This window comes from Callorhinus ursinus, unplaced genomic scaffold (assembly GCF_003265705.2).
Source record: "Callorhinus ursinus isolate GAN/ISIS: 27379988/994484 unplaced genomic scaffold, GSC_fseal_2.0 scaffold4, whole genome shotgun sequence".
Lineage (NCBI taxonomy): Eukaryota > Metazoa > Chordata > Mammalia > Carnivora > Otariidae > Callorhinus > Callorhinus ursinus.
The window spans coordinates 93422572-93446126 of NW_027397066.1; the positions used below are offsets into that span (position 1 = coordinate 93422572).

The following is a 23555-nucleotide window of genomic DNA, read 5'->3' on the forward strand; positions in this document are numbered from 1 at the left end:
TCAAAGATACTATTTCCTTATTTTCTGCCTTGGATGATTTGTCTTATTGATGTAAGCGGGATATTAAAAGTCCCCTTTTGTTATTGTTCTACTGTCAATGTCTCTCATTATGTCTATCAATATTGGCTTTATTTATTTAGGTGCTCCAGTGTTGGGTACATAGGTATTTATGATGGTTATATCCCCTTGTTGGATTGACCCCTTTATTTCTACTTAATACTATTCTTTGTCTCTAGTTACAGACTTTGTTTTAGAGTGTATTTTATCCAGTTGTTACCCTGCTCCCTCCCCCATCCCCCACTTCCATTTGCCTGGAAATGGAAGGCAGTCTTTTTTCCAGTCTTTTACTTTCAATCTGTATGTGTCTTTAGGTCTGAAATGAGTCCCTTCCCTCCACACTTTATGTATACATTGTTGTATTTTACATCTTTTTATTTGTAATTATCTTCTAATTATGGCCTTTTCTTTTCACTTAGAGAAGTCTCTTTAAGATTTCTTATAAGGCTGGTTTAAGGGTGATGAACTCCTTTAACTTTTTGTTTATCTGGGAAATTCTATCTGTCCTTCAATTCTTAATGATATTCTTACCATGTAGAGTATTCTTGGTTATAAGTTTTTTCCTTTCAGCATTTTGAGTATATCATGCCTCTTTGTTTTGGCCTGCAAAATTTCTGTTAAAAAAAAAACAAACAGCTGATAGCCTTATGGGGTTCTGCTTGTGTGTAATGTTTTACTTCACTCTTGCTGCTTTTAAAACTCCATCTTTAAACTTTGACATTTTAATTACAATGTGTTGTGTGGAACTTATTGGATTTGTCTTGATTGAAATTCTCTGTGCTTCCTAAACCTGAATGTTTGTTTCCTTCTTCAGGTTAGGGAAGTTTTCCGCTATTACTTCTTCAGGTAAGTTTTCTGCCCCTTTCTCTTCCTCTTCTTCTGGGATCCCTGGAATTTGAATGTTTGTTTATTTGATGTTGTCCAAGAGCTCCTTTAACTTATCCTTGTTTTTGTTTGTTTGTTTTTGGTCTTTTTCTTAAATTCTTTTTCTTTTGGCTGTTCAGCTTGGGCACTTTCCATTACCCTGTCTTCCGGATTGCTGATCCATTCTTCTGCACCTGCTAATACACTGCTGATTCCCTCTAGTGTATTTTTCATTTCAGTTATTGTAATCTTCATTTCTGTTTGGTTCTTTTTTACATTTTCTATCTTTGTTCAAGTTCTCATGAGTTCTTCTACCCTTACCTCTGGTCCAGGGAGCATATTTATGACCATTAATTTAAACTCTTTATTGGGCATATTGCTAGTCTCTGCCTCATTTAGTTTTTTTCCTGTGGTTTTGTCTTGTTCTTTCATTTGGAGAAGTCCTCTGCCTCCTCATTTTGCTTGACTTTCTGTGTTTGTTTCTATAAATTAGACAGAACTGCTTTTTATCCTAAACTTGAAAGGATGGTCTTGTGTACAATCATCCCCTTAATAGACTGTGTATGCCTAGTGACTTTAACTAGCTGGAGCTGGAGCTGGATGGGCTCAGGGTCCTGGGGCACTCCATGCTGGGGCTGCCCCAGTGGGATAGCTGGGGCTGAGGTAGGCATGGGCTGGGGGAGTCCCAGGGCTCTCCATATAGAGGGTGCCCTGGCTAGGCAACTGAAACTGAAGTGAATGCAAGCCAGGGGATCCCAGAGCTTTCTTCACAGGGGTATCCTGGGGAGTTCTATGCAGGGGGCACCCTGGTGGGGCAGCTGGGGCTGGGACATGTTGTGGGCTGGGAGATTATGGGCACCACCTAGTGGGTGACCTGCTGGGGCAGCTGAAACCAAGGGGGGCATGGACCTGGGGTTCACAGAGCTCTCTGCACAGGGGGTACCCTGGCAGGATGACTGGAGCTGAAGCAAGAGTGAGCTGAGAGGTCATGGGGTCCTCTCTCTGGGGTGCCTAAGCAAGCTGTCTGAAGTCAAGGTGTATGGGGCCTGTAGGGTTCAGGGTGCTCTGCACCTGTGTCACCTTGGCAAAATGGCTGGAACTGTAGTGAGTGCTGACCAGGTGTTTCCTGGTGTGCACCACACTGGGGTTGCCTTAGTGGGATGCCTGGGGGCCTGGGGCTCACTGAAATGGTAGGTTAGCTAGGGCACCCAGACCTTTCTCCTGTTCATGTTGTCAAGGTGGAGGGGGATCTCAATCCATGGTGTTTGCTAGCTCTTCCAACCCCAAGAACATTCCAGCACCTCTCCTGCCATTTGGCAGAGTTCTAAGATTAGTTCCTTGGTAATATAGTTGCTCTTTTAAACTGTGACTTTTTTTTTTCTGTGCCCCAGAGTATCTGGGGCTGGTGTGGCCTAAGGGGCTGGGACTTGCTGAGGCAACATGCTAGCTATGACATCCAGACCCTGCTCCTGTCTGCACAATCAAGGTGGGTGTGGAACATAAACCATGGCCCTTGCCAGCCCCTCTAACATGGAGAGAGTGCCACTAGCTTCCCTGCCACTGGGGGATTTCTAAGGCTAGATCTAATAAATATTACCTTTTTAAACCACAGCTTTTTTTTCTGAGCCCCAGGGCAGAAAAATCTGCCCATGGTCCCTCAATATTATCCCTCCTCACTGCAGTTCACAGTGTTGGTGAGTAGGAGATCCCTTTGTTACTGTCTCTCTCTCTTGCCATTCTATATGTGGTCTCTCTATCTTTTGTTGTGCAGAAGCTGTTCAATCAGCCCTAAGTTCTCCTTCAGGAGGTATTGCTTTATAAATAGGCACAGATGTGGTGCATCCCTGGAAGGAGGAGGTGAGTCCAAGGTCTTTCTGTGTCACCATCTTGGACCAAAACTCATCTAACCAGTATTTTTATTTTTAATTGAGCATTGAATTCCTGGTGTATAGACAAGCAATTGAATTTCTTATATTAACTTTGTATTCTGCAACCTTGTTATATTCAGTTACTCATTCCAGGAGTTTCTTTTCATTTGGGACTTTTGACATAGGCAATCTATAATGACATTTTGTCATCTGCAAACAAAGGCAGTTTTATTTCTTCCTTTCCAATCTGTATACTTTTTATTTTCTTATTGCACTAGCTCAGACTTCTGGTAAGATATTGAGTAGGAGTTGCAAAAGAGGACACCTTTGTGTTGTGCCTAATTTTAAGGAGAATGTGTTCAGTTTTTTACTATTAAGTGTGACATTAGCTGTTGGTATTTTGTAGATGTTGAGAAGGGCCACTTTTTTTTTTAATCCCAGCTTTATTGAGATATGGCAAACAAAAATTGGATGCATTTAAGTTGCACAATGTGATGTTTTGACATATACATATATCATGCAATGATTACCACAGTCAAGCTAATTAACACATCTACCACCTCACAGTTATCCCCCCCGCTTTGTGGTAAGAACACTTTAGATTTACTCAGCAAATTGCAAGTATACAATATATTACAATTCACAATAGTCATCATGCTGTACCTTAGGTCTCCAGAACTTAAAGTTTGTTTCATCTGACCAACGCTTCCCTTTCCTTCTCCTCCCCACCTCCTGGCAACCACAGTTCTACTCTGTCACTATGAATGACCTTTTTTCCTAGATTTCAAATATAAGTGAGATCAGCAATGTTGGTCTTTCTGTGTCTGCTTATTTTACTTGGCATAATTGCCTCTAAATTCCTTCATGTTTTCACAAATAGCAGTATTTCTTTATTAAGGCCTTATGATAATTTCTATTGTATATGTATGTATAGTCTATTGTATATATTTTATATATTCTATTATATATATACACACACATACACTACATTTTCTTGACCCATTCATCTGTGGTTGGACACTTAAATTGTTACCCTATGTTGTTTTCTGTGAATAATGCTGCAATGAATGTGGGAATGTAAATATCTCTTCAAGATAGTGACTTTATTTCCTTTCAACATATTCCAATATATTATATTGCTGGAACATATAGTTATATTTTTAATCTTTTGAGGAAACTCCATACTATTTTCTGTAATGACTGTAAAGCTTACATTCTCACCAATAGCATACAAGGGTTCCCTATTCTCCACATCCTCACCAACACTTGTTATCTTTTGACTTTCTGTTAGTAGACATCTTAACAAGTGTGAGATGATATCTCATTGTGGTTTTGATTTTAATTTCCCTGATTATTAGAGGTTTTTAGCTTTTTGTTCATATAACTGTTGGTCATTTGTAGGTCGATCCAGTCTTTTGCCCATTTTTAAATGAGGTTTTGTTTTTGCTATTGAGTTGTTTCCTTTTATATTTTGAATATTTACCCCTTATTGGATAGATGGTTTCCAAATATTTTTTCTCATTCTGTAGGTTGCCTTTTTACTTTGTTGGTTGTTTCGTTTAATGTGCAGAAACTGCATAGTTTGATGTAGTTTAATTTGTTTTACTTATTTTGCTTTTGTTACCTGTGTTTTTTGGTGTCAAATCCAAAATATCATTGTTAAGACCAATGTCAAGAAGATTTCCTCTATATTTTCTTCTAGGACATGTACAGTTTCAGATCTTACATTCAAGTCTTTCTTTCACTTTGAGTTGATTTTTGTGTGTGGTGTAAGATAATGGTCCAGTTTAATTTGCATGTGGATATCCAGTTTTCCCAACACCATTTATTGAATACTGTCCTTTCCCTATTGTGCATTCTTGGCGTCTTTGTCAGTGATTAGTTAAGTGTATGGGTTTGAGTTTATTTCTGGGCTCTCTATTCTATTCCATCAGTTTATGTGTCTTTGCACCAGAACCATACTGTTTTGATTACTCTAGCTTTGTAATATAATTTTAAATGAGGAGGTGTGATGCCTCTAGCTTTGTTTTTCATGCTGAAGATTGCTCTACCCATATGGGGTCTTTTGTGATGCCATATGGATTTTAGGATTTTTAAATATTTTTTGTGAAAAATGCCATAGGAATTTTTATAGATTCTGTTCAAACTGTAGATCACTTTGGATAGTGTGAACATTTCAATAATATTAATTCTTCTAATCCATGAACATAAGATGTTCTTTCATTTATTTGTGTCTTCTATTTATTTCATCAATGTGTTACAGTTTTCAGTGTACAGATCTTTCACCTACTTGATTAAATTTATTCTTAGGCATTTTTCTTTTGATCCCCTTGTAAATGAGATTGTATTCTTCTATGTCTTCAAATAATGTTTTCAGTGTATAGAAATGTAACTGATTTTTGCACAGACATAAGTTGGAGATATTATGTATTTGGTTTCAGGCCACTGCAATAAAATGAATATTGCAATAAAGCAAGTCAAATGAATTTTTTGCTTTCCCAGTGCATAAAAAGGATGTTTATACTATACTATAGTTTAGTAAGTGTGCAGTAGCATTGTCTAAAAATAGTACATACCTTATTTTTAAAACACTTTATGCTAAAAAATGCTAACCATCATCTGAGCTTACAGCAAGTTCTATGTTTCTGCTGGTGGAGGATCTTGCTCTGATGTTGATGACTGCTGACTAATCAGGGTGGTGGTTGCTGAAGGTTGTGGTGGCTGTGGCAATTTCTTAAAATAAGGCAACAATGAAGTTTGCTGCACTGGTTCACTCTTCCTTTCTCTTGAACCCTCAGAGACCACTGTAGGGTTCTTAACTGGCCTAATTTCGATATTATTGTGTCTCAGGGAATAGGGAAGCCCAAGGAGAGGGAGAGGGATGGAGAAGGCTGGTCAGTGGACTAGCCAGAACACACACAACATTTATTGATTAGGTTTTCCATCTGCCACAGTTCATAGTGCAGCAAAACAATTACAATAGTAATGTCAAAGATCACTGATCAGAGATCACCACAACAAAAATAATAATAACAAAGTTTGAAATTTTATAAGAATTACCAAAATGTGACATGGAAACAGGAAGTGAGCAGATGCTGTTGGAAAAATGGCACCAATAGACTCCTTTAACAGGGTTGACACAAACCTTTACTTTGGGGGGTCGGGAAAGGAGGGGTTGGGTAATATCTGAAAAGCACAGTGAAGGTAAGTGCAGTAAAATGTGGTTTGCCTATATATTGATTTTGTATCTTGCAGTTTTACTGAATTCATTTATGAGTCTTAACAGGTTTTTTAGTGGAGTCTTTAGATTTTTCTCTATATAAGTTCATGTCATCTGCAAACATAATTTTACTTCTTCCTTTCCAATTTAGAGGACTTTTATTTCTTTTTGTTACCTAATTGCTCTAGCTTGGACTTTCAGGACTCTGTTGAATAAAAATGGTGAGAGGGGATCTGCTTGTCTTATTTCTGATCTTAGAGAAAAAGCTTTCAGCTTTTTAGTGTTCAGGATGATATTAGCTATGGGCTTGTCTAAATGGCCTTTATTATGTTGAGGTACATTTTGTCTCTACCTAATTTGTTGAGATTCTTTATCATAAAGCAATGTTGAATTCTGTCAAATGTTTTTTTCTGCATCTATTGAGAGGAATATTTATTTTTATCCTTCATTTTGTTACTGTGATACATCACACTGATTGATTTCCTTATGTTGATTCATTATTGCATCCCAGGAATAAAGCTCACTTAATTATGGTATATGATACTTTTAATGTGCTGTTGAATTTGATTTGGTAGTTGTTGAGGACTTTTTTTAAATCTATGGTTATCCGTAATATTAGCCCTGTAATTTGCTTTTTCCTTAGTGTCCTTATCTGGCTATGGTATCAGGGTAATGCTAGACTTGCAAAATAAATTTGGAAGTGTTTATACTACTTCAGTTTTTTTAATGTGTTTGAAAAAGATTGGTATTAATTCTTTAAATGCTGGTAGAATTCACCAGTGAAGTTCTCTAATCATAGACTTTTCTCTGTTTGGAGATTCTAACCATTGACTTGATATCCTCATTTAATATATTTAGGTGCTCCGATGTTAAGTAAAACTGTATTTACACTTGTTATATCCTCTTAATGAATTGGCCCCTTTATCATTGTATGATGACTATCTTAGTCTTATTGGAGTTTTGGACTTGAAGTCTCTTTTGTCTGATATAATTATTGCTACCTCCTCTTTTGGAGTTCCATTTGCATGAATATTTTTTCATCCCTTCACCTTCCGCCTGTGGGTGCCCTTAAAGCTGAAGTGAGTCTCTTGTGGGCAGCACATAATTTCTTGGGTCTTGTTTCTTAATCCATTCAGCCCCTCTGTCATTTGATTGGAGAATTAAACCCATTTATCTTTAAAGTAAATTATTAATAGTTTAAGACTTATTGCCATTTTGTTAATTGCTTTCTAGCTATTAGTTTGTTCCTTTCTTCCTCTCTTGCTGGCTTCCTTTGTTATTTGACTTTCTGTATTGATGTGCTTTTCTTTATCTTTTGTATATTTACTGTAGTTTATTTAAGGAATGCCGTAAGCCTTACATAAAACATCTTATAAGTCTATTTTAAGCTGATAATTTTGCATTACGAAACTAATTTTATTCTTCTACCCACATTTTATGTTTTTTTCAAATGTGGCATATTACTCATCACCCCCCATTTTACTGAGAAATAATTATACATCATTGTGTAAGTTTGAGGCATATAACATGATAGTTTGAGTTACATATATTGTTAGATGATTACATTAGGTTCTGCTATAACCTCTGTCTTCTATATAGATGATATTAAAAGAATAAAAAATTTTTTCTCCTGTGATGAGAACCCAGGATTTACTCTCTTTTAACAATTTTCCTATAAATCACAGAGCATTGCTTACTACAGTCATGTTGTATATTGCATCCCTAGTACTTACATATCTGGAAGTTTGTCCATTTTGTTCATTTCCTCTAATTCCTCCTTCCTACAACCCCCCCTCAGGTAACAAGTCTGATTTCTTTTCTATGAGTTCGATCTCCTCCTCCTTTCTTTATATTTTACATTTAAGTGAGATAATATAGTTTTCTTTTTTTTTCTTTTTTTTCTTTTCTTTTTTCTTTCTCTGTCTGACTTACTTCACTTAGCATAATACCTTCCAGTTCCATCCATATTGCTGCAAAGGGTAGGATTTCCTTGTTTGTTTGTTTGTTTGTTTGTTTGTTTAAAGGCCGAATAACAATCACTTTGTGTGTGTGTGTGTGTGTGTGTGTGTGTGTGTGTATCTCACAAATTCTTTATTCATTCATCCACCAATAGACACTTATTTTCATGTGTTGACTGTTATAATGATGCTATAAACATGGGTGTTCAGATATCTTTTTGAGTTAGTGTTTCCTTTCTTGAATATATTCCCAGAAGTAGAATTACTGAATCTTACAGTAGTTCTATTTTTAATTTTTTGAGATTCCTCCATACTGTTTTCCATAGTGGCTGTACCAATTTACAACTCAACCAACAGTGCACAAGGATTCCCTTTTCTCCACATCTACACGAGCAGTTATCTCTTGTCTTTTTGATGATGACCATTCTAACAGGTGTGAGGTGATAAGCCACTGTGGTTCTACTTTGCATTTTCCTGATGACTAGGGATGTTGAATATCTTTTCATCTGTCTGTTTGCTTTTCATATATGTTGTTTGCAGAAGTGTTATTGAGGGGCTTTGCCCATTTTTTAACTGTTTTCTTTGGCTATTAATTTGAGTTTTTAAAATATTTTGGATATTAACATTTTATCAGATATGTGATTTGCAAATATTTTTTTTTCCCATTCTGTAGGTTGTCTTTTCATTTTGTTCATGTTTTCCTTTGCTGTGTGGGAGCTTTTTAATTTGATGTGATCCCACTTATTTTTTATTTTGTTGCTTATGATTTAAGTGTCATATCAAAAAAATCATTACTAAAAACCATGTCAAGGAGCTTGGTTCCTATTTTTCTTCTAGAAGGTTAATGGTTTCAGGTCTTATGTTTGAGTCTGTAATCCATTTTGATTTAATTTTTGTAGATGGTATAACATATGGGTCCAGTTTCATTCTTTTACATGTGAATATTCAGTTAAGCCAGCTCTGTTAATAGAAGAGACTGTCTTTTTTCCATTGACTATTCTTGGCCTTTTCAAATATTAGTTCACTGTGTATGCTCAGGTTTATATCTGGGCTCTTGATTCTGTTTCACTGGTCTATTTGTCTCTTTTTAATGCCAGTACCATACTGTTTTGATGATTATAGCTTTATAGTATAACTTGAAAGCAGGAAGTGTTATACCTCCTGCTTTGTTCTTTTTCAATATTTTTGGCTAATTGGTGTCTTCAGTGGTTCCATATAAATTTTAGAAGTGTTTTTTTTCTACTTCTGTAAAAAGTGCCCTTGGAATCTTGATAGAGATTGCACTGAATTTATTAATTGCTTTTGGTAGTATAGACATTTTAACAGTATTCTTTCAATCCATGAACATGGGATAGCCTTCCACTTATTTGTGTCTTTTTTTATTACCTTAATCAGTGTCTCGTAGTTTTACATAGATATCTTTCACTTCCTTAGTTAAATTTATTTCTAAGTATTTTATTCTTTTTGATGCTATTGTAAATAGGATGGATATCATTTCTTTTTCAGAAAATGTATTGTTAGTGTATAGAAACACTACTGATTTTTTAATGTGAATTTTGTATCCTGCACCTTTATTGAATTCTTGATTAGATCTAACAGTTTTTTGGTAGAGTCTTTAGGATTTCCTATATACAAAATCATGTCCTTTGCAAACAGACAATTTTACTTTTTCCTTTACAATTTTGATACCTTATATTTTTCTTGCCTAATTGCTCTAGCTAGGACTTCCAGTACCATGTCGAATTGGAGTGGTGAGAGTGGACACCTTTATCTTGTTCCTGTTCTTAAAAAAAATATTTCATCCTTTCACCATTGAGTATAACGTTAGCTGTAGGGTTGTCATATATGGCCTTTGTTACATTGAGTATGTTCCTTGCATGCCTAATTTAAGAGTGTTTATTATAAATAAATATTGAATTTTGTCAAATAATTATTCTGAGTCTATTGAGATGGCTATATGATTATTTTCTTGCATTCTTTTAATGTGATATATCACATTGATATATTTGCATATGTTGATCCATCCTTGCATCCCAGGGATAAATTCTGCTTGATCGTGGTGAGTTTTCTATTTAATATGCTGCTGAATTTGGTTTGCTGGTATTTTATTAAGAATTTTTGTGTCTATATTCATCAGGGATAATGGCCTATAGTTTTCTAATAGTATCTGTTTCTGATTTTGGTTTCATGATGACTCAGGCTTCTTACAACAAGTTTGGGAGTGTTCCCTCCTTTTTCATTTCTTTTTTTTTCTTTTTTGAAGAGTTTGTTAAGAATTGGTGTTAATTCTTCAAGTCTTTTCCAAAATTCACTAGTGACACCATCTCATCCTGGGCTTTTCTTTCTTGGGAGATTTTTGATTACTGATTCAATCTCCTTACTAATAATTGATCTAGTCAGATTTTGTATTTCTTCCTGATTTTGAAAATTGAGATGTAAGTTGATTCCTGATTCAACAAATTGATAAATTATATGTTTCTGAAGGTTTTTCCATTTCTTCTAGTTGTCCAGTTTGTTGGCATGTAATTTAATTGTTCATAGTAGCCTCTTATCTTTTGAATTTCATCAAATTCAGGCATCAGTTGTAATGTCTCCCTTTTCATTTATAATTTTGTTGGTGTGAGTCCTTTCTTGTTTTCTTTCACTTTGTTAGTCTGTTCATGTCAATTTCATTTGTCTTTTCAAAGAAGCAGTTCTTGGTTTGGTTAATTTTTTTTTCTACTTATTTCTGTTGTCTATTTCATTTTTTATCTTTTTGCTCTAATATTTATTATTTCCTTTCTTCTGCTAACTTTAGCCTGTTTCTTCACTTTCTACTGCCTCTAGGCTTAAAGATAGGTTGTTTATTTGGAATCATTTTTGCTTCTCAATGTAGCTGAGTATTGCTATGAACTTCCTTCTTAGAACAGCTTTTGGTGCATATCAGAAATTCTGGTATGTTTTGTTTCCATTTTATTTATCTCAAACTTTATTTCCCCTTTAATCTCTTTTTAAATCTTTTGTTCAAGAAACTTGCCTAATTTCCATGTGTTCATAAATTTTTCTGTTTTTCTCTTGTTGATTTCTAGTTTCATGCCATTGTAGTCAGAGAAGATACTTGGTATTATTTCACTCATTTTGAATTTGCTAACACTTGTTTTGTGACCTAATATGTGGTCTATCCAAGAAAATGTTCTATGTGCACTTGAGAAGAATGTATATTCTGTTTTTTGGATAGAATGTTTTATATATATTTGTTAGGTCCATTTGGTCTAAAGTGTTATTTAAGTCTCTGTTTCCTTATTGATTGTCTGGTTGATCTACCCATTTTTGAGAATGAGATATTAAAGAACCCAGTTATCATTGTAATACTCTTTATTTCTCCTTTTAGTTCTGTTAGTTTTTGTTTTATATATTTATGTTGCCCTAATGTTGGGCAATAAAAACTTATAATTGTTATTCTTCTTGATGCTTTGACCCCTTTATCATTATATAATGACCTTTTTTGTCTCTCTGTTTTCTTTTTCTTTTGGCCATTTTTAGTTTAAAGTCTATTTTGTCTGATATAGCTACCCCTGCCCTGCTGTTTTGTTTTGTTTGTTTGTTTTTGGTTACCACTTGCATGAAATGTTTTTTTCTATCCCTTCTCAATCTACATGTGTCTTTAAGGGTAAAGTGAGTCTCTTGTAGACAGAATATTATTGGATCTTGTTTTTTATCCATTTAGCCATTCTTTGTCTTTTGATTAGAGAATTGAATCCATTTACATTTAAAGTAAATATATAAAGTAATTATTGATGGGAACTTGCAATTGCCATTTTCTTAATTGTTTTCTGGTTGTTTTGTACTTCCTTTGTTCCTTGTTTTTTACCCTGCTGTCTTTTTAGTATGTGTGTTTTGATGTTGTTGGTTTGCAACACTCTTAGGGGCTTCTGTGATGTAATCTAAAACTGTTCCCCATACATAGAGGACAGGGTGAAACCAAGAAAGAAGCAGACCACTTTAGGTTGACAGATGGAAGTTTTTTTTCTTTTTAAAGATTTTATTTACTTGACAGAGAAAGAAAGAGAGAAGCAGAGGGAGAGGGAGAAGCGGACTCCCTGCTTAGCAGGGAGCCTGATATTGGATTTGATCCCAGGACCCCAGAATTATGACCTAAGCTGAAAGCAGATGCTAAACTGACTGAACCACCCAGGCTCCCAGATAGATGGCAGGTTTAATAAGCAAAGGAAACTTACATTTGAGGCTTGTCTTGGGTGTCAGCAAGACAAATGGATCCCTGCACCTACCCACCAAATATTAAAAGTTTATAAAGAGGCCTTAACTTGGTTCAGTCATTATATTGGGAAGATGTTCACAACCCCATATCATTATCTTAAGACTTTGTCTTTGGAAGCCTTTGGGAAGAGGAAAGGTAAATGGAACCCACATTTAAAGGACCAGGAAGGGGGTGAGGAGCATCCCAGTGCCTGTGTCCAGCTCACGGGTCAATCGGTGGTCATGTCTTTTTGATGATAGTCACCAAAAGATGTCTTTGGGTATCAGCATTCATTGACTTTTTTATCATGTCTTCTTTGTGTAATTATTACAAGATTTTACCTTTGAGTACCATGAGGCTTATACAAAATACTGTAAACCTGTAACACCGTGTTTTAAACGGATAACAACTTAACTTCAATAGAATTCACCTAGTGATATTAAACTCCCTCAGCTTTTGTTTGTTCAGGAAAGAAAATCTGTATCCCTCCTTTATGTCTAAAGGAGTGCTTTGATGGGTATAGAATTGTTGGTTGACAGTTATTTTCTTTCAGTATTCTGGATATGACATCCCATTCTCTGCTGACCTGAAGAGTTTCTGTTGAGAAATCTGCCTATAGTGTTATGGGGGTTCCCTTGTATGTAACTTCTCTTTTCTCTTGCTGCTCTCAAAATTCTTTATCATTGACTTCTGTCAATTTATTTATTCTTTTAGGATTTTATTTTTTTAAGTAATCTCTACCCCCAACATGGGGCTTGAACTCATGACCCCCGAGATCAAGAGTCACATGCTGACTATCAGCTCTATCAGCTGAGCCAGCCAGGCACCCCTGACTTCTGTCAGTTTATAATATGTCTTGGTGTAGACCTCTTCAGGTTCAACCTATGTTAGGTTTTATTAGCCTCATGTGTCTGGATATCCATTTCTCTCCCCAGACTGGAAAGTTTTCAGCCACTATTGCTTTAAAAATGTTTGCCATCCCTTTCTCTTTCTCTTCTCCTTCTGGAATTATGCTATTAGTGTTTCTTTTCATTGTTCCTTGTCTCATAATTCTTATAGGCTTTCTTCACTCTTTTTTCTTTTTTTCTTTTTGTTCTTCTGAATGGATAATTTCCAATCATATCTTCCAGGTCACTAATTCTTTTTTCTGCATAGTCAGCCTACTTTTGAAACTATTGAATTCTTCAGTTATTGTATTTTTCAACTCTAGGATTTCTGGGTTGTTTTGGCTTGGTTTGTTTTTTTTGATGGTTATTTCCTTGTCAATCTCCTCATTTTATTCATGCATTATTTTCCTAATTTTGTTTAGTTGCCTGTGCTCGTATAGTTCACTAAACTTCCTTAAGAGGATTATTCTGAATTCTCTGTTGACATTTCACAGATCTCTATTTCTTTAGTGTCAGTTATTGGAGCTTTATTAATTTCATTTAGTGGTGTCTTATTTACCTGGTTTTTCATTATCCTTGATTCCTTATGTCAGTATCTACTCATTTGAGTAATTAAGCTCCCCTTAAAGATTTTACAGGCTTGCTTTGGCAGAGAAAGTTTCTCACCACCCAGTTCAGTTTGGATTTCTGGGTGTGTCTGCTGGTAATATCCTTGCACAGGTGGGGCCTGTCATTATGGTCTGTTTTTGGGTGAGGTTACCATTTGAGTTCTGAGGACAGGGATGGGTATTGTGCCACTGGCTGAGAAGAGTTGGATATGACCATTGGCCTGGTTTCCTATACAAGTGAAGTTGTACGGTGGGCTCCATGGTTTCCTGGATTCTCTAGTCAGGCTTACTAGATGGTCAGGACTGGATGCTATGTTCAGTAGTAGCTGGCTATGAATTAGCTTCCCTGCCCAAGCAGGGTAGCAGGCTAGGGCCCAGGGCCTGTAAAACTTGTTGTTTGGAAGCCTGAGTGAAGCCTGAGTATGTACTGAATTATTTGGTTAGGAGAGGCCACAGGTTTTGCTCTGCAGTTGGGGGAAGACACGAACTGTGCTCTCCATTCAAGTTCCACTGTGCTTAGGGTTTTGAATGGGCTATGCAACTTCCCATGTTCTCTGGTTAGGTTTCCTGGTCAGACAAGCTAAAGACCTTATTCAGTAATAATCAGGGCTACAAATTAGATTCTCTGCTCTCATGCCATGGGAAAAGCAGCTCTAAAATTGTCAAAGCTCTTTGTTATCTTGAGCAGACCCATACCCCAGGTTCCCTGGCTGAACAGGGTCACTGGCTTTACTTTGCAAACTAGAGGCTCTGTCTGCTTTTCTTGGCTAAAGCACCACTGCCCCCACAACTTTCAGGTGTTTTTGACAGCATTTCTCTTCAGATGGGGCCAGAAGACACTCTCCACTGTAAGTAGGGCTATGTTTCAGCCCCTTTTTCTGGGCCGGAGGAGGAGGGGATGTTCCAGGCTATTCTGAATTTTCCAACCAAGCTGTTGTGAAGGGCCTTAGCGTTGTCATTAAATTAATCCCCCTACCCACGTGTAGCACAGAAGACTCCCCACTTGGTACTGACTTTGTTCTGAGGGCAGTCAGCTCTGTACACCTCTTGACTCAAGTGCCAGTTGGCTGCATGGCTCCCAGGAGTTGTTACCAGCCCTCTGGTCAGATGGGGCTGGAAGCACTCCATAGTGGGTGGGCCTGTGACTCAGCACCTTGCCTGGGCATGGGCAAGCTGGGATCTAGGGCTGGCAAAACTCATTTGAGAATCTGAGTCAGGCAGTTCTGTACTGTGCCCAGTTCCCTTGTCAGAATGTACCCCCAACATGGTTCTTCAGATGGGCAAGACTGCTGGTTGGGATTACTATTTGGGTACTACAGGTATAAACTCTGCTAAGATATACATGCTGCTTGGTGCTCTATTCTCCATCACAGTCAGATTCATGGGGACTGGGCCTCACACGTTCTTTTGGAATTCCTGAAGAATGTGTGAGTTTGCAGAGTAGGGTTTCCTACAAAGTGACCCACAATGCTGGGGGAGGCTTTATCCCCCTGGGTTCTCCTTTCCCACTGGAGGATTTAGAGGCTCAGGAGAGACCTCTCCACATGGTGCTGTGCTGTACTGGGCAAGGGGTGATGTGAGAGAAACATATAGTTATTTCTTTTACCCTTCTAGTGCAGTCTTTATTGGTCTCTACGATGCAGGGGATGCTTTAGCCTTATCTTTGTATTCCAGAATTCTCTCAGTGGTGTCTTGTTCTTGAATAGATTGTTTTTCTTGTGAGGGGGAGCAATGTATGGAATCACCTGTGTTGCCATTTTGATGACACTCTCCCATGTTTTTGATATCACAGTTTATTTATTTTTATATTGTGTGTTTATTAACAAACAATTGTAACTATAGTTATTTTTAATACTTTTGTTTTATACTTTGATACCTCTTCAACTTAGAGTTAACAGTGATTCACACATCACCATTGCAGTATTAAAATAATCTAAGTTAGAGTATACATTTACCTTTACCAGTTAGTTTTCTACTTTCATAAGCTTCATATTATTAATTAACATCATTTTTCTTCAGCTTAAAGAACTTCTTTTAGGGTTTCTTGTAAGGCAGGTCTTGTGGTGATGAAATCCCTCAGCTTTTGTTTGCCTAAGAAAATTAACTCTTCTTCACTAGGGGAGGACAGCTTTGCCAGGTAAGATATTCTTAGTTGGCATTTTTTTTTTCCTTTCAGCACTTTGAATATATTATCCCACTGTCTCCTGGCCTGCAAGTTTTCTGCTGAGAAATCAACTGGTAGCCTTTTGGGGTTCATTGTATGTGAAGAGTTTCTTTTCTCTTGATGCTTTCAAAATTCTCTTTGTCTTGGATTTTTGACTGTTTTATTATAATGTGTCCTGGTGAAGTCCCCTTTCGATTCAATTTGGGGAGCTGTGAGCTTCATATACTTGCATGTATATATCTCTTCCTAGATGTAAGGTGTTTTCAGCCTTTTTTTCATTAATTATGCTTTCTAGCCCTTTCCCTTCTACTTCTTGGAGTCCCATAATGTGTTTTGTTGAATAGTATCGCATATATCTCATAGGTTTTCTTCATTCTTTTTCATTTTGTTCCTCTAAGTGGGTGATTTCAAATTAATTGTCTTTAAATTCTTAGATTTTTTTTAAAAGATTTTATTTACTTGAGAGAGAGAGAGAATGAGAGATAGAGAGCACGAGAGGGAAGAGGGTCAGAGGGAGGAGCAGACTCCCCGCTGAGCAGGGAGCCCGATGTGGGACTCGATCCTGGGACTCCAGGATCATGACCCGAGCCGAAGGCAGTTGCTCAACCAACTGAGCCACCCAGGTGCCCCAAATTCTTAGATTTTTTTCCCTCTGTTTGATCAAGTCTTCTGTTGACACTCCCCATTACACTTTTCACTGCATTCATTCTACTCCTCAGCTCCAGAATTTGTTTGGTTCTTTTCTTAAAAAAAAAAATATAATAATAATTTCTATTTTTTTGTTGAACTTCTTGTTTTGTTCATGTGACCTTTTCCTAATTTCATTTCTTTGTGTGTGTTTATCTGCACTATCTATAGCTTGCTGAGCTTCCTTTAAAACAATTATTTTGAATTCTTTATCCAGCCATCCATAGGTATTCCTTTCTTTAGAGATGGTTATTGGAAAATGATTCTGTTCCTTTGGTGGTGTCATTTTGCCTTGGTCTTTGCATTGATGTCTGCACATTTGATTGAGCAGTCACCTCTTCCAAACCATGGACTGGTTTTGGTAGGGAAAGAGTTTCACCCACCAGTGAGTGTGAGGTCACTGGCTGGGTGGGGGTTCAATGGTTCCAACTCTGGGTAGGGAATGGCACCATGGTTTCCATGCAGCTACTTCAGTGAGACCAGGAGTCTGGGATGCTGGTTCTCTTGCTGTAGAGTTCTTGCTCTGGTGTCCTAGGCATAGGTACTTGTGGAGTGGCTGCTGAGTCAGTATCTGAAGCATGAGTATATGTAGAGTAGCTGCTGTTTGGGAACTGGGCACAGTGTTTATAGGGGGGAGGGGTGGCAGAGGTCCTGGGGTGGCATAGCAGTGGCTCCTTCTTGGGGGAAGGGGGATACACAGAAATGTCTCTCTCTCCAGGGGTCTGCTGCCATGGTAGCTATTGGTTACCTCAGTGGCAAAAGCTGCTTATGTATTCCATGGAGCAGGCTACTGGGGTCCATGCTAATGAACACTATGGGGCCTTCTACTGTAAAAGCTGTGGGGAGTCTGCAAATGTCAGCTGCTATAAGGGTCAAAGTGGACCATGGTGGCACCTGAAAAATGGCTGATACTGGTATTCTCCACCCTTTTTGTTCCCAACCATTTCCTGATATCTCAGTTATGTTGATCTCCCCAGAGATACTTTGCATTCAGTTATTTTGTCTTTTGTTTGTTTGTTTGTTTGTTTTGGGTTTTTTGTTTGTTTGTTTGTTTTGCATTGCTGTATTGCTGCAGGTTCTCATTGGACTATTGAGCTCTCCCTAGGCTATTTTCATTCATTGTTAGTTCTATAATTATTGGGTTTTGTTGGGGAACAAAGACTTGTATCTTACTCCACCATCTTGCTGACTTCACTCAAGGAAGGCCACTTCTGTTCCTAGTTTGCTGAGTTATTACCATGAGTGGGTGTTGAATTTTGTCATATGTTGGTTTTTTTTTTCTGCAACTGATATGATCACAGGATTAGTCTATTTCTTTACCTATTGATGTGATGGATTAGATTAATTGATTTTCACATATTGAACCAGACTTGCATATTTGAAATAAATTCCTCTTGGTCATGGTATATGATTCTTTTTAAACACGGTTGTATTCAATTTTTTTTTGAGGATTTTTACATCCAAATTTATGAGGGGTATTGGTCTATAGTTTTTCCTTCTTACAATGTCTTTATCTTGTTTTGATAATTATGGTTATACTAGCCTCATAGGATATATTAGAATATGTGTACTCTGCTTGTATTTGCAGAAAGAAATTGTGAAGATTTTGTATTTTTTTCTTCCTTTAATATTTGATAGAATTCACCAGTGAAACCATCTGGGCCTGGTGCTTTCTTTTGTGGGGGAGATTTATAATTATTGATTTAATTACTTTAGTAAATATAGGCCTATTCAAATGACCTGGTGTGAGTTTCGATAGTTTATGCCTTTCAAAGGATTGATCCATTTAGTTTATCAAATTTGTGAGCATGGAGCTTTTTATAGTTTTCCTTTATTATTTTTTTGATGTCCAAAGAATCAGTATTAATGACCCTGCCTTCATTTATGATATTGATAATTTGTATCTTTTTTCTTTACTTGGTGATAATAACTTCTAAATCTCCGAATTTTTAAAATTTGCTTCCATCCAAAAAATCATTAGTTATTCACCTTATCATCAAAATTTCTCTTATTTTTAAAATAAACTTCTTCAGGGTATATATTGGAATGACTCCCTCCTGATGAGATGCACAATTCTTCAGATACCACTTTGCTCCAGGGCAAGGAGCATCCACCAGAGATGGATTCTAAACTCACATTTTAAAATCTACAACAGGCTTAAAATTCCACCTAACTGAAGAAGCATCACAGATAAATAACCTCAAGGCCTTTAGTAAAGTTGTTAGAGCACATTATTTTGAGACTATGCTTCATGAGGTCATTTGTTTGCAGTCCTACTTCTTGGCATATTAAATCATAGCGTAAGAAATGTTACCATGTCATGTCTGAAAAAGTTTGCAAATATCTATAAAAAATTACTGGTCTACAATTTTGTACAAATTCAACAATATTCTACATAAATTTTACTGTTACTCCATTCTCAGTCTCCTTGTCAAGTTCATCATACCCACATGCGAAGAAAATAATATTTTTCAGGAGACAACACTGTACCACTGCCTCGTTCTCCTTAGATTTCTCTATATGTTAGTAATTATTTTACTAACGGGAAGTGGTCATCACCCAAAAGAAGAGAAATAGATTAAAACTTATTTAGTTTGATTTGGATTAATTAGGAGATATGGTTTAAACCCTCAAACTACATAGAGGGTAAGTCGTATAAAATGTAAAATCATCATAGGACAGTGCCACTAAATCAACACAGATGTTTTGATTCATTTCTAAGACACAAGTAATATAGTCATTAAATAAGTCTGGAATCAGAAAGAAACTGAATCATAGTTCTACTGTCACTTACTGTAGTCTTAGACTGTAAGAGTTAATACTCTCTAAACCTCAATTTTATCTTAAATAGAATGGGAGAGATAATTTTGGTTGATATAGAAATAATAGATGCAAAGCATTTTAGAAAAGTGCCTGGTGTAAGTGCCTATAAATATTAATGATGATAATGATGTCAATGATAATGATAATGATGATCAGTTGAATAATTCAGAGAGGAACAGGAAGTATATTTGCCTAGCTTACTTCAGGGTGACCCTTTTAAAAAACATTTGTATTGAGATCTAATTAACATATTATAAAAATCACTGGTTTAAATTGTATTGGTTTTAAGATACCAATTTAAAGTGTATTTGTGGTTTTAGTGTATTTACAGAGTTGTGCATTATCACCATCTAAGTTGAGAATATTTTCATCATCCCCAAAAGACACCCCATATCCATTAGCAGTCATTTCCCATTCCAGCTCCATCCCAAGTCCTAAGTAACTGCTAATCTTTCTGTCTGTATAGAGTTACCTATTGTAGACATTTATATAAAAGACATTCTACCGTATGTGGTCTCTTATAACTGGATTTTTTTCACTCAACATTGTTTTTAAGATTCATCCAAGCTGTGGCATCTATCAGCACTTTGTTTCTTTTATCACCAAACACTATTCCATTGGATGGATGCACATTGTATTCATTCACTCATTAGTTGATAGATATTTGGGTTTTTCCACTTTCTGGTTATTATAAATAATCTGCTCTAAACATTCATATATTGTAAATTTTTGTGTGGACATACAAGCGGTGATTTTTTTTTAAGATTTATTTATTTTAGACAGAGAGAGAACATGTGAGCTGGGAGGAGGGGCAGAGGGAGAGAATCTCAAGCAGACTCCCTACTGAGCACAGAGCCTGACTCAGGACTCAATCTCACAACCCTGAGATCATGACCTGAGCTGAAATCAAGAGTTGGATGCTTAACCTACCAAGTTACCCAGAAGTGGTGATTTTTAAGAAGAAATTTGAAAATTTCCTTTGGTAAATATGAAGAAGCATTGCCCAGACCCCCTCCAAAGAAAGTCATGCTGCTCATTTTATGGTGTGTGTGAATGTCAGACAACCTGAACTGTCAGCTCCTTCACAGTCTGCCTCAGCTGCAGAGAATCACCTCACTCAGGTTCATGCCCTTCCTGAGGCAGCCCACATAGAGTAACTGATTGGAAGAGGAATATAAGGACCAGCCATTTCAATTTGATGTGGGACACTCTGATGGTCCCACTTACCCAAGAGTTTCCATTGTGTTTGGCCAAGGTTTGTTGGCCCTCCATTGCAGTTTGACTTCTTCCTATGTCCAGTCTTGCTCCCTCCCCTTTTCTTCAAAGATCTTGATCCTTTTTTTATTATTATTATGTTAATCACCATACATTACATCATTAGTTTTTATGTAGTGTTCCATGATTCATTGTTTGTGTATAACACCCAGAGTTCCATGCAGAACGTGCCCTCTTTAATACCCATCACCAGGCTAACCCATCCCCCCAACCCCCTCTCCTCTAGAACCCTCAGTTTGTTTTTCAGAGTCCATAGTCTCTCATGGTTTGTCTCCCCCTCCGATTTCCCCCCCTTCATTCTTCCCCTCCAAAGATCTTGATCCTTAATAAATATCTTGTGCCATTAACTCCATCTCATCATTACCTTCCTGGTAATTCAATCTGGGACATTTCTTTTTTTTTTTTTTAGGTTTTATGGTTTTATTAACACAAATATGATGTGCACAACAAGCTGTCTATTCATTTTCTTCGCTGCGCAGCCTGGCGTTGGGATTGGTGACTCGGATTGCCAGCTGGGCTGCTCTTTCCACAACAGCTTTGCGGTTCTTGGAGGAGACATTGTGAGCAATCTCTGCACAGTAAGATTTATTGCACATCAGCAGCACTTCAAGCTCCTTAACGTTGTGGACTAGGAACTTCCGGAAGCCACTGGGCAACATGTGCTTTGTTTTCTTGTCGCTCCCGTAACCAATGTTGGGCATCAAGATCTGGCCCTTGAATCTTCTGCGCACCCTATTGTCAATGCCTCTGGGTTTCCGCCAGTTGCGCTTAATTTTGACATAGCGGTCTGACTGGTGCCAGATGAACTTCTTGGTCCTCTTTTTAACGATCTTGGGCTTCACCAGAGGTCTGAGGGCAGCCATGATGCCCAGTAACAGATGGCGGCCACCTCCACAGGCAGCGCCGAGAAAGAGAGCCCATCTGGGACATTTCTTTTTTTTTTTTTTAATTTTTTATTGTTATGTTAATCACCATATATTACATCATTAGTTTTTGGTGCAGTGTTCCATGATTCATTGTTCATAACTGGGACATTTCTGAATTGAAATGATGTTGGAAAGAATTAATGATAATGATAAATTGATGATGATAATCATGAGTCCTTCCTCTCTCTAATAATTGATTCTAGGATTGCTTTGCAATCATAAGACCAAGATATCCAGAATGGTGGCATTTTATGACCCTTGGTAAAAAATAGATACGAGAGATTTCAGAGAAAGAGGTTCCCACATATCTAATGGCAGGGGGACCAAAAGCCCAAAACAAACAAATGAGGAAAAACATAAACTCTGGAAAGTTCAAAGGCTAAATCTGTGAATGGATTGACTTATATTCAAACATTTGCTATCCTAGGGAACAATCCTTGACAAAGTAAAAATTCAATAGTACTTGACTCCTCAAACCTTCTAATCATTGTTCTGTTGATCCAGACTACCCTAACTAGATGTTTACCAAAAGGAAAAAAATATAAAGATGATCTTATCTCAGATTCTCTGTACTGCTTCACTTAGGGCTTACAGTTCATTTTATGAAGAAGCAAAATTAAAATTTTAGATAATTATTAATCTGACACTTGAATGTATCTTATGGATGAAAAGGGATTTCTTTCCTTGACCTTTAAACATGCTTTTATCTAAGACAGAGTATGAAACAAAGTTCACATCCATGATTTAGTCAGAACATCTGTTCTCTGGTGGCCTTGTTTAAGGCAACCTTAAAAGAGAGGGGCGGGGAGAGAAAGGAAGAGAGTGGGAGAGGAAGCACTGATGGGCAATTACCTGTCTGAATTTCTTAGCTAAGGTAAATTTCCCAGGGAACACAGAAAGAGGTTGGCCAGTAGTCCTTAACATGAATAAAGGACAATGGGATGTTAGTAGATCTTAAGTACCACAGACTTTTTTTTTTGAAGATTTTATTTATTTGACAGACACAGCGAGAGCGGGAACACAAGCAGGGGTAGTGGGAGAAGGAGAAGCAGGCCTCCTGTGGAGCAGGGAGCCCGATGTGGGGCTCGATCCCAGGGCCCTGGGATCATGACCTGAGCCAAAGGCAGACGCTTAACGACTGAGCCACCCAGGCACCCAAGTACCACAGACTTTTAAAGACGATTTCATAATCTCTACAAGTATGTTGCCATTAATCTTGCCTTCTTAATATGCAGTCTATAATAGACAACTGTCATGTTCTTTTCTGTGGAAAATCATGTATCCATCCAACCCAAGCAAAATCAGACTGCTTTAGGAAATGTAAAATTCAATTGACTAGCACATTTCAGACTAAATATAGTTACTTGCTCTTTATTTCCTCCACTTGTTAAGTTTACAATTCACATTTGGGTATTTTCTCCTTAGAAATCCCACTTTGTTAGTGGTCTCTGGAGCCTGGATCTATTTTGTTTACTTTCTTGGACTTATTCCAGTGCTTTGTTCTGAGAAATCATGGTCACTTTTTCTCAAAGCACCTGAAAGTTAACTTGCTATCATCCATCCACAGTTGCACCTTTGATCTTTGGAGACTTCTTAAATTGCTATCCAATTACAAGTGTAGCTGTATATTTCAGCTGTCAGTGCCACCCTGCATGGAATCTCTTTCGCTCAATTTTGCTGTCTTTTTACTAAATTCTTCTATGTTGTAACATTTTTAATAATAAATTGTATTCACTTGGATTCTTTAAAGATACTCCTAGGTCTTCATAACATATTGACAAATTATTAGCCATTCCTTTCATCCTACTGAAGAATTGTGCTGCTGTCATTTCAACCCACAAGATGCACTCTTTGGAATCAGAATCCTAGCAAGGGCCTCCACATAAGAATACTGGCACAGTTGCTGTATTAAAGATGGTGAAATTTTAGGGTGTCATCTTTATAAGAAAAAAATGGTGCTTCGATTCTAAGGTATTTGTGC

The 23555-nt window shown here is 37.1% G+C and overlaps 1 protein-coding gene across 1 annotated transcript; it reads right to left on the minus strand.

Annotated features, from left to right (window-relative positions):
* Positions 1 to 21047: 21047 nt before the first annotated feature.
* LOC112825874 (large ribosomal subunit protein eL32-like) lies at positions 21048 to 21559 on the minus strand. Its single transcript, XM_073891206.1, has one exon. It carries the CDS (start codon positions 21509 to 21511, stop codon positions 21104 to 21106), a length of 408 nt encoding a protein of 135 aa, XP_073747307.1. The 5' UTR covers positions 21512 to 21559; the 3' UTR covers positions 21048 to 21103.
* Positions 21560 to 23555: the final 1996 nt, after the last annotated feature.